Raw genomic sequence first — 16,289 nt, 5'->3', positions numbered from 1 at the left:
TTTAAGCACTTTGGAGTGTTTTACTGGGGTTATTATCCACATGGCATAAATGTAGTCACTTAGAAGTGATTTTTGTAGGCCTCACAACTCCGGAGTGGAGCGGGAGGGGCCTAATTTCGCGCCTCAGATTTGAAAGGCTGCTTCACATGGAGGGTCCAGCTGTTAATTGAGGGCCTAGAAGAAGCTTTATTTCCCCAAAACTGATCCCTAAGGGCAGGTAGGGCCACAGCAGTAAGCTGTGGCAAGGTGCTGTAGTTAATTAACCGATTGTTGGCTTTAGGCTGCTCCGGTTTGGGCATTAAGGGGTTAATCACTCTGAAACTTGCTGTGCAATCATATTAAAGCCTTAGGTACATACTGTGGCTTGGTGCATTTTTGGTGCATTTTTCACTGTTTAGTAAAATTGTGTGCTCTTTTTATTTCTTAAAGGCACAGTAACGTTTTTTCAAATTGTGTTTTTTATTTGATTAAAGTGTTTTCCAAGCCTGCTTGTGTATGCTACTAGTCTGTTAAACATGTCTGAGACTAAGGAAAATCCTTGTTCAATGTGTTTAGAAGCCATGGTGGAACCCCCTCTCAGAATGTGTCCCAATTGCACTAATATGTCTATACACTTTAAAGATCATATTGTTGCACTTAAAAGTGTGGCCCTAGATCAGTGTTTTTCAACCAGTGTGCCGTGAGAGATCCTCAGGTGTGCCACGGCAGACTGACAACAGTGCGGGGGTGTCCCTCTTTCAAATTTTGAACTATTTGAACTATTGGAAGGTATGTGACAGGCTCATCAGGCATCATTTATAACCATGACATTCATTCACAGACAATCCAAACTGCCAGTTTTTCCTGCAAAGCGCGATAGCTCTGTTTTAAGAACAGATTATGAGCAGTCTGAAGCTTTGGTAGCCTTATCTGACGGGACTCGTGGCAGACGGTCCCTAAGGTAGAGGGGGCTGTTTCTTCACTTGCTAAGCGCACAACCATACCAATTGAAGACAGTTGTGCTTTTAAAGATCCTATGGATAAAAAATTAGGTTTACTTAAGAAAATTTTTGTTCAACCATTTTTCCTTCTCCAACCTATTGCCTGCATTATTCCTGTAACTACTGCAGCGGCTTTCTGGTTTGAGGCGCTGGAGGAGTCGCTCCAGATGGAGACCTCATATGACGAAATTATGGATAGAATTAAGGCTCTAAAGCTGGCTAATTCTTTTATCACAGACGCCGCCTTGCAATAAGCTAAGTTAGCGGAAAAAAATTCAGGTTTCGCCATTATGGTGCGCAGAGCGATTTGGCTCAAGTCATGGTCGGCCGATGTGTCGTCAAAATCCAAATTATTAAATATCCCTTTCAAGGAAAGACCCATTTCGGGCCAGAATTGAAAGAGATTATTTCAGAAATCACCGGGGGAAAGGGCCATGCTCTCCCTCAAGACAAGCCCTTTAAGGCTAGGAAAAAAGCTAATTTTCGTTCCTTTCGTAACTTCAGGAGCGGTCCGGCTTCAGCCTCTACAGCTGCAAAGCAAGAGGGTAACGCTTCACAGCCCAAGGCAACCTGGAAGCCTTACCAGGGCTGGAACAAGGGTAAACAGGCAAAAAAGCCTGCAGCTGCTACCAAGACAGCATGAAGGGGTAGCCCCCGATCCGGGACCGGATCTAGTAGGGGGCAGACTCTCTCTCTTCGCTCAGGCCTGGGCAAGAGATGTTCACGATCCCTGGGCATTAGAGATCGTTTCCCAGGGATATCTTCTAGAATTCAAGGACTCCCCTCCAAGGGGAAGGTTCCACATTTCTCGTCTGTCTACAGACCAGACAAAGAAAGAGGTGTTCTTACGCTGTGTAGAAGATCTACATACGATGGGAGTGATATACCTAGTTCCAATTGCAGAACAAGGTCTGGGTTTTTACTCAAACCTGTTTGTGGTTCCCAAAAAAGAAGGAACTTTCAGACCAATCCTGGATCTAAAAATTCTAAACAGATTCCTCAGAGTCCCATCATTCAAGATGGAGACCATTCGGACAATCTTACCTATGATTCAGGAAGGTCAATATATGACTACGGTGGATCTAAAGGATGCGTACCTGCATATCTCTATCCACAAAGATCATCATCAGTTCCTCAGGTTCGCTTTCCTAGACAAGCATTACCAGTTCGTGGCTCTTCCATTCGGTTTAGCCACTGCTCCCAGAATTTTCACAAAGGTGCTAGGGTCCCTTCTGGCGGTTCTAAGACTGCGGGGCATAGTAGTGGCGCCTTATTTGGACGACATCTTAATTCAGGCGCCGTCCTTTCACAGAGCCATGGCTCACACGGAGATTGTATTGGCCTTTCCGAGGTCTCACGGGTGTAAGGTGAACGTCAAAAAGAGTTCTCTGTCCCCACTCACAAGGGTTCCCTTCCTAGGAACACTAATAGATTCAGTAGAAATGAAAATATTTCTGACTGAGGTCAGAAAGTTGAAACTTTTAACTACTTGCCGAGTTCATTCCATTCTTCGGCCATCTGTAGCTCAGTGCATGGAGGCAATCGGATTAATGGTAGTGGTAGTGGCAATGGACAATAGTCCCTTTTGCTTGGATACACCTCAGACCACTGCAACTATGCATGCTCAAACAGTGGAATGGGGATTATGCAGATTTGTCTCCTCAAATTCAGTTGGACCGCAAGACCAGAGATTCTCTTCTCTGGTGGTTGTCTCAGGACCACCTGTCTCAGGGAATATGTTTCCGCAGGCCAGAGTGGGTCATTGTAACGACCGACGCCAGCCTGTTAGGCTGGGGTGCGGTCTGGAACTCCCTGAAAGCTCAGGGCTTATGGTCTCGGGAAGAAACGCTTCTCCCGATAAACATTCTGGAACTGAGGGCGATATTCAACGCTCTTCAGGCATGGCCTCAACTAGCTGCGGCCAAATTTATCAGATTTCAGTCGGACAACATCACGACTGTAGCTTACGTCTATCATCAGGGGGGAACAAAGAGTTCCCTAGCGATGACGGAAGTAACCAAAATAATCAAGTGGGCGGAGGATCACTCCTGCCATCTCTGAGCAATTCACATCCCAGGAGTAGACAACTGGGAGGCGGATTTTCTAAGTCGTCAGACTTTTCACCCTGGGGAGTGGGAACTCCACCCGGAGGTATTTGCCCAGCTGACTCAGCTATGGGGCACTCCAGAATTGGATCTGATGGCGTCCCGTCAGAACGCCAAACTTGCCCTCTACGGGTCCAGGTCCCGGGACCCCAAGGCGGTATTGATAGATGCTCTAGCAGCGCCTTGGTCCTTCAATCTGGCTTATGTTTTTCCACAGTTTCCTCTCCTCCCGCGTCTGGTCGCCAGAATCAAGCAGGAGAAGGCTTCGGTGATTCTGATAGCGTCTGCGTGGCCACGCAGGACTTGGTATGCAGACCTAGTGGACATGTCATCTGTCCCACCATGGACACTGCCAATGAGGCAGGATCTTCTGATACAGGGTCAGTTCAAGCATCCAAATCTAGTTTCTCTACGTCTGACTGCTTGGAGATTGAACGCTTAATTCTATCAAAGCGTGGGTTCTCTTGAGTCAGTTATAGATACTCTGATTCAGGCTAGAAAGCCTGTCACCAGGAAAATCTACCATAAGATATGGCGGAAATATCTTTGTTGGTGTGAATCCAAGGGTTACTCATGGAGTAAGATTAGGATTCCCAGGATATTGTCCTTTCTCCAAGAAGGATTGGAGAAAGTTTGTCAGCTAGTTCCTTAAAAGGACAAATATCAGCTCTGTCTATCCTTTTACACAAGCGTCTGGCAGAGGTACGAGACGTTCAAGCGTTTGCTCAGGCTTTAGTCAGAATCAAGCCTGTCAATAAACCTGTGGCTCCGCCATGGAGTCTAAATCTAGTTTTCAGTTCTTCAAGGGGTTCTGTTTGAACCTTTACATTCCATAGATATTAAGTTATCTTGAAAAGTTTTGTTTTTAGTAGCTATCTCTTCTGCTAGAAGAGTTTCAGAATTATCTGCCTTACAGTGTGATTCACCTTACCTGGTGTTCCACGCAGATAAGGTAGTTTTGCGTACCAAGCCTGGTTTTCTTCCTAAAGTTGTTTCTAACAACAATATTAACCAGGAAATAGTTGTTCCTTCTCTGTGTCCTAATCCTTCTTCGAAGAAGGAACGTTTGTTACACAATCTTGATGTAGTTTGTGCTTTAAAGTTCTATTTACAAGCAACTAAGGATTTCAGACAAACATCTTCCTTGTTTGTTATCTATTCAGAAAGCGACTGCTACCTCTCTTTCCTTTTGGCTGAAAAGCATCATCCGTTTGGCCTATGAGACTGCTGTCCAGCAGCCTCCTGTAAGAATTACTGCTCATTCTACCAGAGCAGTGGCTTCCACATGGGCTTTCAAAAATGAGGCTTCTGTTGAACAGATTTGTAAGGCAGCGACTTGGTCTTCACTGCATACTTTTGCCAAATTTTACAAATTCAATGCTTTTGCTTCTTCGGAGGCTATTTTTGGGAGAAAGGTTTTGCAAGCAGTGGTGCCTTCTGTTTAAGGTACCTGTCTTGTCCCCTCCCTTCATCCATGTCCTAAAGCTTTGGTATTGGTATCCCACATGTAAAGGATGAATCCGTGGACTGGATACACCTTGCAAGAGAAAACAGAATTTATGCTTACCTGATAAATTACTTTCTCTTGTTAAGTGTATCCAGTCCACGGATGGGATATTCTCCTTCCCAACAGGAAGTTGCAAGAGGATCACCCACAGCAGAGCTGCTATATAGCTCCTCCCCTCACTGCCATATCCAGTCATTCTCTTGCAACTCTCAACTAAGATGGAGGTCGTAAGAGGACTGTGGTGTTTTATACTTAGTTTATTCTTCAATCAAAAGTTTGTTATTTTAAATGCTACCGGAGTGTACTGTTTATCTCAGGCAGTATTTAGAAGAAGAATCTGCCTGCGTTTTCTATGATCTTAGCAGAAGTGACTAAGATCCTTTTGCTGTTCTCACATATTCTGAGGGGTGAGGTAACTTCAGAGGGGGAATAGCGTGCAGGTTTTTCCTGCAATAAGGTATGTGCAGTTAAAATATTTTTCTAGGGATGGAATTTGCTAGAAAATGCTGCTGATACCGAAGTAATGTAAGTAAATCCTTAAATGCAGTGATTGGTATCAGGCTTATTAATAGAGATACATACTCATATAAAAGTGTATTTTAAAAACGTTTGCTGGCATGTTTAATCGTTTTTTACATATGTTTGGTGATAAAACTTATTGGGGCCTAGTTTTTTTCCCACATGGCTGCTTGAATTTTGCCTAGAAACAGTTCCCTGAGGCTTCCCACTGTTGTAATATGAGTGGGAGGGGCCTATTTTGGCGTTTTTTTTTGCACAGCAAAAATTAGACAAAGACATCCAGCTTCTTCCTGCATGATCCAGGACTTCTCTGGAGGGCTCAAAAGGCTTCAAAAGTCGTGTTGAGGGAGGTAAAAAGCCACAGTAGAGCTGTGACAGTTGTGACTGTTTAAAAAACGTTTTTGTCATTTGTTATTCCGTTTTTGGTATTAAGGGGTTAATCATCCATTTGCAAGTGGGTGCAATGCTCTGCTAACTTATTACATACACTGTAAAAATTTCGTTAGTGTAACTGCATTTTTTCACTGTTTCAAAATTTGGGAAAATTTGTGTTTCTTAAAGGCGCAGTAACGTTTTTTATATTGCTTTTAAACTTGTTTTAAAGTGTTTTCATAGCTTGCTAGTCTCATTGCTAGTCTGTTTAAACATGTCTGACACAGAGGAACCTACTTGTTCATTATGTTTGAAAGCCATGGTGGAGCCCCATAGGAGAATGTGTACTAAATGTATTGATTTCACCTTAAACAGTAAAGATAAGTCTTTAACTATAAAAGAATTATCACCAGAGGGTTCTGTCGAGGGGGAAGTTATGCCGACTAACTCTCCCCGCGTGTCAGACCCTTCGCCTCCCGCTCAGGGGACGCACGCTAATATGGCGCCAATTACTTCAGGGACGCCCATAGCGATTACCTTGCAGGACATGGCTGCAATCATGAATAATACCCTGTCAGAGGTATTATCTAGATTGCCTGAATTAAGAGGCAAGCGCGATAGCTCTGGGGTTAGGAGAGATACAGAGCGCACAAATGCTGTTAGAGCCATTTCTGATACTGCGTCACAGTATGCAGAACATGAGGACGGAGAGCTTCAGTCTGTGGGTGACATCTCTGACTCTGGGAAACCTGATTCAAGAGATTTCTAATTTTAAATTTAAGCTTGAGAACCTCCGTGTATTGCTTGGGGAAGTATTAGCTGCTCTGAATGACTGTAACACAGTTGCAATTCCAGAGAAATTGTGTAGGCTGGATAGATACTATGCGGTGCCGGTGTGTACTGACGTTTTTCCTATACCTAAAAGGCTTACAGAAATTATTAGCAAGGAGTAGGAAAGACCCGGTGTGCCCTTTTCCCCACCTCCTATATTTAGAAAAATGTTTCCAATAGACGCCACTACACGGGACTTATGGCAGACGGTCCCTAAGGTGGAGGGAGCAGTTTCTACTTTAGCAAAGCGTACCACTATCCCGGTTGAGGACAGTTGTGCTTTTTCAGATCCAATGGATAAAAAATTGGAGGGTTACCTTAAGAAAATGTTTATTCAACAAGGTTTTATTTTACAGCCCCTTGCATGCATTGCGCCTGTCACTGCTGCGGCGGCATTCTGGTTTGAGGCCCTGGAAGAGGCCATCCAGACAGCTCCATTGAATGAAATTATTGACCAGCTTAGAACGCTTAAGCTAGCTAACTCATTTGTTTCTGATGCCATTGTTCATTTGACTAAACTAACGGCTAAGAATTCCGGATTCGCCATCCAGGCGCGTAGGGCGCTATGGCTTAAATCCTGGTCAGCTGACGTGACTTCAAAGTCTAAATTACTCAACATTCCTTTCAAGGGGCAGACCTTATTCGGGCCTGGCTTGAAGGAAATTATTGCTGACATTACTGGAGGCAAAGGTCATACCCTTCCTCAGGACAGGGCCAAATCAAAGGCCAAACAGTCTAATTTTCGTGCCTTTCGAAATTTCAAGGCAGGAGCAGCATCAACTTCCTCCGCTTCAAAACAAGAGGGAACTGTTGCTCATTCCAGACAGGCCTGGAAACCTAACCAGTCCTGGAACAAGGGCAAGCAGGCCAGGAAGCCTGCTGCTGCCCCCAAGACAGCATGAAGGAACGGCCCCCTATCCGGAAACGGATCTAGTGGGGGGGCAGACTTTCTCTCTTCGCCCAGGCGTGGGCAAGAGATGTTCAGGATCCCTGGGCGTTGGAGATCATATCTCAGGGATATCTTCTGGACTTCAAAGCTTCTCCTCCACAAGGGAGATTTGATCTTTCAAGGTTATTATCAAACCAGATAAAGAAAGAGGCATTCCTAAGCTGTGTGCAAGACCTCCTAGTAATGGGAGTGATCCATCCAGTTCCGCGGACGGAACAAGGACAGGGATTTTATTCAAATCTGTTTGTGGTTCCCAAGAAAGAGGGAACCTTCAGACCAATCTTGGATCTAAAGATCTTAAACAAATTCCTCAGAGTTCCATCATTCAAAATGGAAACTATTCGGACCATCCTACCCATGATCCAAGAGGGTCAGTACATGACCACAGTGGACTTAAAGGATGCCTACCTTCACATACCGATTCACAAAGATTATCATCGGTTCCTGAGGTTTGCCTTTCTAGACAGGCATTACCAATTTGTAGCTCTTCCCTTTGGGTTGGCCACTGCCCCGAGAATTTTTACAAAGGTTCTGGGCTCTTCTGGCGGTTCTAAGACCGCGAGGCATAGCGGTGACTCCGTATCTAGACAACATCCTGATCCAGGCGTCAAGCTTTCAAATTGCCAAGTCTCATACAGGGATAGTTCTGGCATTTCTGAGGTCGCATGGGTGGAAAGTGAACGTGGAAAAGAGTTCTCTATCACCACTCACAAGAGTCTCCTTCCTAGGGACTCTTATAGATTCTGTAGAGATGAAAATTTACCTGACTGAGTCCAGGTTATCAAAACTTCTAAATGCTTGCCGTGTCCTTCATTCCATTCCACGCCCGTCAGTGGCTCAGTGCATGGAAGTAATCAGCTTAATGGTAGCGGCAATGGACATAGTGCCATTTGCGCGCCTGCATCTCAGACCGCTGCAATTATGCATGCTAAGTCAGTGGAATGGGGATTACTCAGATTTGTCCCCTCTACTAAATCTGGATCAAGAGACCAGAGATTCTCTTCTCTGGTGGCTTTCTCGGGTCCATCTGTCCAAGGGTATGACCTTTCGCAGGCCAGATTGGACGATTGTAACAACAGATGCCGGCCTTCTAGGTTGGGGCGCAGTCTGGAACTCCCTGAAGGCTCGGGGAACGTGGACTCAGGAGGAGAAACTCCTCCCAATAAATATTCTGGAGTTAAGAGCAATTTTCAATGCTCTTCTAGCTTGGCCTCAGTTAGCAACACTGAGGTTCATCAGATTTCAGTCGGACAACATCACGACTGTGGCTTACATCAACCATCAAGGGTGAACCAGGAGTTCCCTAGCGATGTTAGAAGTCTCAAAGATAATTCGCTGGGCAGAGTCTCACTCTTGCCACCTGTCAGCGATCCACATCCCAGGCGTAGAGAACTGGGAAGCGGATTTTCTAAGTCGTCAGACTTTTCATCCGGGGGAGTGGGAACTCCATCCGGAGGCGTTTGCTCAACTGGTCCATTGTTGGGGCAAACCAGAACTGGATCTCATGGCGTCTCACCAGAACGCCAAGCTTCCTTGTTACGGATCCAGGTCCAGGGACCCGGGAGCAACGCTGATAGAGGCTCTAGCAGCTCCTTGGTTCTTCAACCTGGCCTATGTGTTTCCACCGTTTCCTCTGCTCCCTCGACTGATTGCCAAAATCAAACAGGAGAGAGCATCGGTGATTCTGATAGCGCCTGCCTGGCCACGCAGGACCTGGTATGCAGACCTAGTGGACATGTCATCTCTTCCACCATGGACTCTGCCTCTGAGGCAGGACCTTCTAATACAAGGTCCTTTCAATCATCCAAATCTACTTTCTCTGAGACTGACTGCATGGAGATTGAACGCTTGATTCTATCAAGGCGTGGCTTCTCTGAGTCAGTCATTGATACCTTAATACAGGCTCGGAAGCCTGTCACCAGGAAAATCTACCATAAGATATGGCGTAAATATCTTTATTGGTGTGAATCCAAGAGTTACTCATGGAGTAAGGTTAGGATTCCTAGGATATTGTCCTTTCTCCAAGAGGGTTTGGACAAAGGCTTATCAGCTAGTTCTTTAAAAGGACAGATCTCTGCTCTGTCTATTCTTTTGCACAAGCGTCTGGCAGAAGTTCCAGACGTCCAGGCATTTTGTCAGGCTTTGGTTAGGATTAAGCCTGTGTTTAAAACTGTTGCTCCCCCTGTGGAGCTTAATCTTGGTTCTGAAAGTTCTTCAGGGAGTTCCGTTTGAACCCCTTCATTCCATTGATATTAAACTTTTATCTTGGAAAGTTCTGTTTTTGATGGCTATTTCCTCGGCTCGAAGAGTCTGAGTTATCTGCCTTACATTGTGATTCTCCTTATCTGATTTTTCATTCAGACAAGGTAGTTCTGCGTACCAAACCTGGGTTTTTACCTAAGGTGGTTTCTAACAGGAATATCAATCAAGAGATTGTTGTTCCATCATTGTGTCCTAATCCTTCTTCAAAGAAGGAACGTCTTTTGCATAATCTGGACGTAGTCCGTGCCTTGAAGTTTTACTTACAGGCTACTAAAGATTTTCGTCAAAACATCTGCCCTGTTTGTCGTTTACTCTGGACAGAGGAGAGGTCAAAAAGCTTCGGCAACCTCTCTCTCCTTTTGGCTTCGGAGCATAATACGCTTAGCCTATGAGACTGCTGGACAGCAGCCCCCTGAAAGGATTACAGCTCATTCTACTAGAGCTGTGGCTTCCACCTGGGCCTTTAAAAATGAGGCCTCTGTTGAACAGATTTACAAGGCTGCGACTTGGTCTTCGCTTCACACTTTTTCAAAATTTTACAAATTTGACACTTTTGCTTCTTCGGAGGCTGTTTTTGGGAGAAAGGTTCTACAGGCAGTGGTTCCTTCCGTTTAAGTTCCTGCCTTGTCCCTCCCATCATCCGTGTACTTTAGCTTTGGTATTGGTATCCCACAAGTAATGGATGATCCATGGACTGGATACACTTAACAAGAGAAAACATAATTTATGCTTACCTGATAAATTTATTTCTCTTGTAGTGTATCCAGTCCACGGCCCGCCCTGTCCTCTTAAGGCAGGTCTAAATTTTAATTAAACTACAGTCACCACTGCACCCTATGGTTTCTCCTTTCTCGTCTTGTTTCGGTCGAATGACTGGATATGGCAGTGAGGGGAGGAGCTATATAGCAGCTCTGCTGTGGGTGATCCTCTTGCAACTTCCTGTTGGGAAGGAGAATATCCCACAAGTAATGAATGATCCGTGGACTGGATACACTACAAGAGAAATAAATGTATCAGGTAAGCATAAATTATGTTTTCTCTTGCGGTGTATCCAGTCCATGGCCCACCCTGGCATTTAAGTCAGGTATAAATTTTTTTGTTTAAACTACAGTCACCACTGCACCCTATGGTTTCTCCTTTTTCTTCTTAACGTTTGGTCGAATGACTGGTGGGTGGAGCTAGAGGGGGAGCTATATGGACAGCTCTGCTGTGTGCTCTCTTTGCCACTTCCTGTAGGGAATGAGAATATCCCACAAGTAAAGGATGAAGCCGTGGACTGGATACACCGCAAGAGAAAGTAATTTATCAGGTTAGCATAAATTCTGTTTTTTATTTATAGAGAGATGAATAAGTTCTAGAAAATGCTGACAGAGCCTTGTGTATTTGAGGTAAGCTAGATGCAGTGATTTATCGACTGGGATCATGCTTACAAAACAGGGTAATACTCAGGTTTATACTCATATTAGTGACAAAACGTTTACATGTTTCATAAATAGGACGTTTTTTCTCTGAGGTAGACAAGTCTTTATTTGGGGCCTAGTTTTCCACATGGCTAGTCAGATACTCCTAGGAGTATTTTCTTAAGGCCCCTCTGACATCCAGTACATGGTGGGAGGGGCCTATTTTCGCGCTCTAGATGCGCAGTTTCCTTCAGACTGAGACATCCATCTTCCCTAGAGGAGTCCTCTGGCATCTGAGGACCATTATAAAGGGTTTATTCTCTAAATCGTATTTGAGGGCAGGTAGGAGCCTCAGCAGAGCTGTGGCAAGGTGCTCAACCGACTTTTACCGGTGGTTGACTTTTTTTAAATCCGGTTTGGGGGCTAAGGGGTTAATCATCCATTTGCAAGTGGGTGCAATGTTTTAGTCCCTTTCAAACACACTAAAAATTTCGAAGACTTTACTATATTTTTACACTGCTTTGCAGTTTAAGTGCTATTTTTTTTCTCTTAAAGGCACAGTAACGTTTTTCACAAGGATTATTTGGAGGCGGGACAGTATCTGCCTGAGAGAATTACAGCTCAATCTACTAGATCGGTTTACACTTCTTGGGCTTTTAAGAATGAAGCTTAAGTTGATCAGATTTGCAAAGCAGCAACTTGGTGGTCTTTGCATACATTTACTAAATTTTACCATTTTAATGTATTTGCTTCTTCTGAAGCAGTCTTTGGTAGAAAAGTTCTTTAGGCAGCTGTCTCAGTTTGATTCTTCTGTTTTTCAGAGTAACTTATTTTTCGTAATTAATTTCTCAGTGGAAAAAGCTGTTTTTATTTTATCCCTCCCTCTAGTGACTCTTCTGTGGACTTCCACATCTTGGGTATTTTATCCCAAACTTCACTAGCTCATGCATGGACTGTTGCAATTTACATGAAAGAAAACATAATTTATGTAAGAACTTACCTGATTAATTTTTCATAATGGCAAGAGTCCATGTGGCCCACCCTGTTTTTGGTGGTTATATTTTTTGTATAAAAGCACAATATTTTCCAGTTCCTCCTTTTTTGTATGCTTTTTTTTTTTACTCCTTTTTATACCTCACTACTTGTCTATACGTTAAACTAAGGGGTGTGTGTGGTAGGAGGTGTATTTATAGGCATTTTGAGGTTTGGGAAAGTTTGCCCCCTCCTGGTAGGAATGTATATTCCTTACTTCACTAGCTCATGGACTCTCACCATTATGAAAGAAATGAATTTATCTGGTAAGTTTTTTTTTTTTTTTTTACATAAATTTGTGTTTTTGCTTTGGCAGAAGCATCTTTTGGAAGGGTTTTACAAGTTGTAGTGCCTGGTTCTTAGGACTGCCTCCCTTTTTCTCCCTCCCAAACATTCGTGAACTCCATAGCTTGGGTATTGTTTTTCCACAGGTTATCAATGTTGTGGACTCACTGCCAATTGACGGAAAACTAAAATTATGCTTACCTGATGTTTTAATTTCCTTCTTGGTAGTGAGAGTCCACGACCCCGCCCGATTGTTAAATGTGTAGTGGTGGCAGTCTTTTTAAACACTTTTGTGTACCCCTTGCATCTCTCACTTTTCCTTATCCTCGGCTGAACTTCTTTAGGGTAGGTGAATTGGGAGGGATATTTTTAGCTTTGTTTGAGGTGTCTGACGCCTCCTTGTGGCCATGAATAGTATTCCCACAGATTATGAATGTGTTTTTGGACTCACTGCCAAGAAAGAAATGAAATTATCAGGTAAGCATAATTTTCGTGTTTTTTTCTTTTTCTTTCATGATTCCCGAAAGAGCATAGCGAAAATAATGAAAAAACAAGTGAAATCCTTTTGGGGGTATTTAGCTTAGAAAGCTATGTAAAAAACAAACTTATCCCCAGGGGACTACGAATACAAATAGCACCCTCCTTCCATATTTCAGATGAAAACTTTGTATTAAGATGGCAGGAAATACTTACGCAGTGCTCTTTGGATCTAATGAAGCTCACCTTAGAGAATGAGAGAAAACAATATGAACAACTAACAAAGTTAATAGATGAGGCTAAAGTCAAAACATATAAATTCACCACTCACAAAGACTTTGAAGCATTAGACATTAAACTGAAGTTTCATATTGACAAATTAAAAGAAGAACTAAGTGAAGCCAAAAACAGAAAATTACAAAGAGAGTGGCCTGATCACCAAAAGGGTAACATATACAAAGTAAATCAAAGACGTAGAAACTTTAGATGCACACACGACCCAAAGAACAACAGTTATAACCTCTGACAATTCCTCCACGGACTCTGAACCCTCAGATGAGTAAGTGGTACAAATATCTACAGTAAATCCAATTACAGCCTATACAGAACCATCAATAACAAGGATTTTTTAGAGAAAGATCTGTCGTCCCCCCCCAAAAAGAGAACAATAAAAATGAGACGACAAAACAAATCGAAACCACCGAACAAGCAAAAATAATTAAAAAAGATGACTTACAGGTCATTAATCTAACAGACATTGCCCTAAATAAGGAACACTATACCCTTTTATCAAAAGGATTAACCTTTATACCTACCCCCCCATCATGACTCATTTAATTGGATTAAAACTGTCTAAATGATATGGGTATCGCAGAAGAAGACCATGAAATGGTCAACTTAATGCTAACATTAAGTTAAAATGACGATATAGTCAATACCAAAAAAGGCAGTATAGTGAAACCAAAAAGTAATTTTATGCCAGTAATTTCCAAATACCCGTCTATTGAGAAATTTGTTTCCTTGGTCACTACAGAATTACAAGGTCTCACAAATAGAACAAAATCTAAAAAGAATTTAAGCTTTAAAGAGAGAAAAGCTATGACAGATCTGCAGATCAACACACAAATAACGATTAAAAATGCTGACAAGGGTGGCAACGTTGTAATTATGAGTAATACACAATATGTTAAAATGTGTGCAGATATTTTAGATAAAACAGAAAACTATAGAGTCCTTAAACAAGATCCAACAGAAATATTTATCAAGGAATTAAAATCAATCATAGACAGTGGTTTTGGTGAAAGATTAATAACCAGCGCAGAATACCAATTTATGTGTACTATGACCCCCAGGGTAGCAACTTTTTACAGCCTCCCTAAAGTTCACAATAATATGGAAGAACCCCCAGGTAGACCTATAGTCTCTGGGAATGGCTGCCTTACAGAAAATATAAGCATTTTCATTGATAAAAAACTAAGGAACTTTGTGTACACCTTAATCTCATATGTACAAGACACAAAGGATGTCTTAAAATGCTTGTCTGACCTTAGAGTTAAGAAGGGTACTCTATTGGTCAGCATTGATGTTGAAAGCTTATACTCCAATATCTCGCATAATTTGGGCAGAGAAGCTGTTCTATATTTTCAAAAATCAGTTAATCCGAAAGGCAATGCAGAAGATGAATTTATTATCGATTTTTTTTGAATTTGTGCTTAGACGTAATTTTTTCTTGTTCAATACACGTATGTATTTGCAAAAAAAGGGGACAGCAATGGGCACATGTTGTGCCCCGACATATGCAAACCTCTTTTTAGGATGGATTGAGAGTATAAGCGTACTGAATCAAGACAGGAATCCATTTATGACATACATGGATCTGTACATTCACTGCATCGATGTACTAATTTTGTGGACTGGAACGAGAGATAACTTTGAGAATTTCATGTTGTGGCTAAATGATAATCCTTATGGTATGAAATACACGTCTACAATAGATGAATCTTGTATTTCCTTTTTGGATCTAGAAATAAGGAACAAAAATACTAAACTTTACAGAAAAGAAAAATCTACCAATAGTCTCATCTACTAATAGTCTCCTACAGTGGGATAGTTTTCACCCTAAAAATCAGAAGATGGGTATACCCTATTGGAATACCTACAAGCTAAACGTAACTGCAGTACAGAGGCTGATTTTGAAATTGAGGCAAGTGAACTAAGACGAAGATTCAAAGAAAGGGGCTATCCAGGTAGATGCCTAAAAAAAGCTGATCAGAGAGTGAAATCTCAAGACAGATCATCTCTGCTGATTAATCAGCAGATAATGACAAATACACCGACAACAGAATCACAACCTATGAGAATAATTGGCACCTTTTGATGACAAAAATACAACTATTTGGAATTTCTTCCAGAGACACTGGCATGTGCTTCAGGAGGATGAAGACCTCCTAGAGGTAATTAATGACAAGCCAGTGATAACCCATAGAAGATCAAAGAATCTGAAAGATATTCTAAGGGCCATTTTTCACAAATAAAACCAAAAACTTGGTTACATGAAACACAAGGTTTTTATAAATGTGGTCGGTGTCAGGCATGCAAAAATATGGCCCCCACAAAAATCTTCACACATCCCAAAACGGATAAAAAGTACACAATCTCTGACTTCTTGAACTGCAGATCAAGACGTGTGATTTATGTGGCTATGTGCAAATGTTCTCGGATATATGTAGGCAAAACCTCTAGAGAGCTACGCACTAGAGTACTAGAACATATAGGTGACATTAAATGGAATCGAAGTGTACCTATAGCCCAACATATGAATACTGTACATCAAGGACATAAGTATGAGATTTTTTTTCTTTGCAATTGAGCAATTAAAATTAAAAGGAAGAGGTGACATCACCAAACTGCTTCTGCAAAAAGAATGCAGATGGATTCATGAATTGCAGTCAGCTGCACCCAAAGGCCTGAATGAGGCCATTTCTTATAAATGCTTCCTTTAAATTCTTCCTTTGAGACCCGTGCCTAAGTGACAACTGATAGACACCATAATGTTCTAAAAATATATAACACTGTAAATATAACCCAAAACCCACAAATTAAGAAATGAGTTAAAAAAGGAAGAGTATTCCCTCTTTGCCTGAGATTTTTGGTATAATATATTGAAGTGTTCTCCCTTTTAAGAGAACAAAGAAATAGAGAAATGTATACATGTGATTAAACTATTATATGTCAGGTTGTAATACTCAGATTAAGTGTACACATTTTCTCTCCATGAATCCATACTTGAGAAAAATATCTGGGTTTTTGAATTCTCCGCACTGTTTAGAAATATAAGTGCTCAGATATGATTCATCTATAGTTTGTCTCTGTCCCTATGAATGACTACTGGGATGACACCGGTTTATATGGAACCGCTTTCTGCTTAAATAGTCCACATAATCCAAATTAAGTAGGTCTTTAAGGTGTATGCTAGACGTACCAATATTGGGTTCCTGATAATTAAAATAATCCCAATTAAGGATCTCCGATTTTTTTTAGTAATGGCATATCTCACGATTGTTAGCAGTA

At 42.0% G+C, this 16,289-nt stretch overlaps 1 protein-coding gene across 1 annotated transcript in view; it reads left to right on the top strand.

Annotated features, from left to right (window-relative positions):
* Positions 1–16,289, top strand: part of UBR5 (ubiquitin protein ligase E3 component n-recognin 5) — an 877,374-nt gene that overhangs the window by 190,532 nt on the left and 670,553 nt on the right. Inside the window, exon 3 of the mRNA XM_053715922.1 lies at positions 12,858–13,179. Within this exon, the coding sequence (XP_053571897.1) occupies positions 12,858–13,179 (322 nt within the window). The remainder of the gene's footprint in view (positions 1–12,857; positions 13,180–16,289) is intronic.

The sequence above is a fragment of the Bombina bombina genome, chromosome 5 (assembly GCF_027579735.1).
Source record: "Bombina bombina isolate aBomBom1 chromosome 5, aBomBom1.pri, whole genome shotgun sequence".
Lineage (NCBI taxonomy): Eukaryota > Metazoa > Chordata > Amphibia > Anura > Bombinatoridae > Bombina > Bombina bombina.
This window is presented reverse-complemented; position numbering and strand designations above follow the sequence as displayed.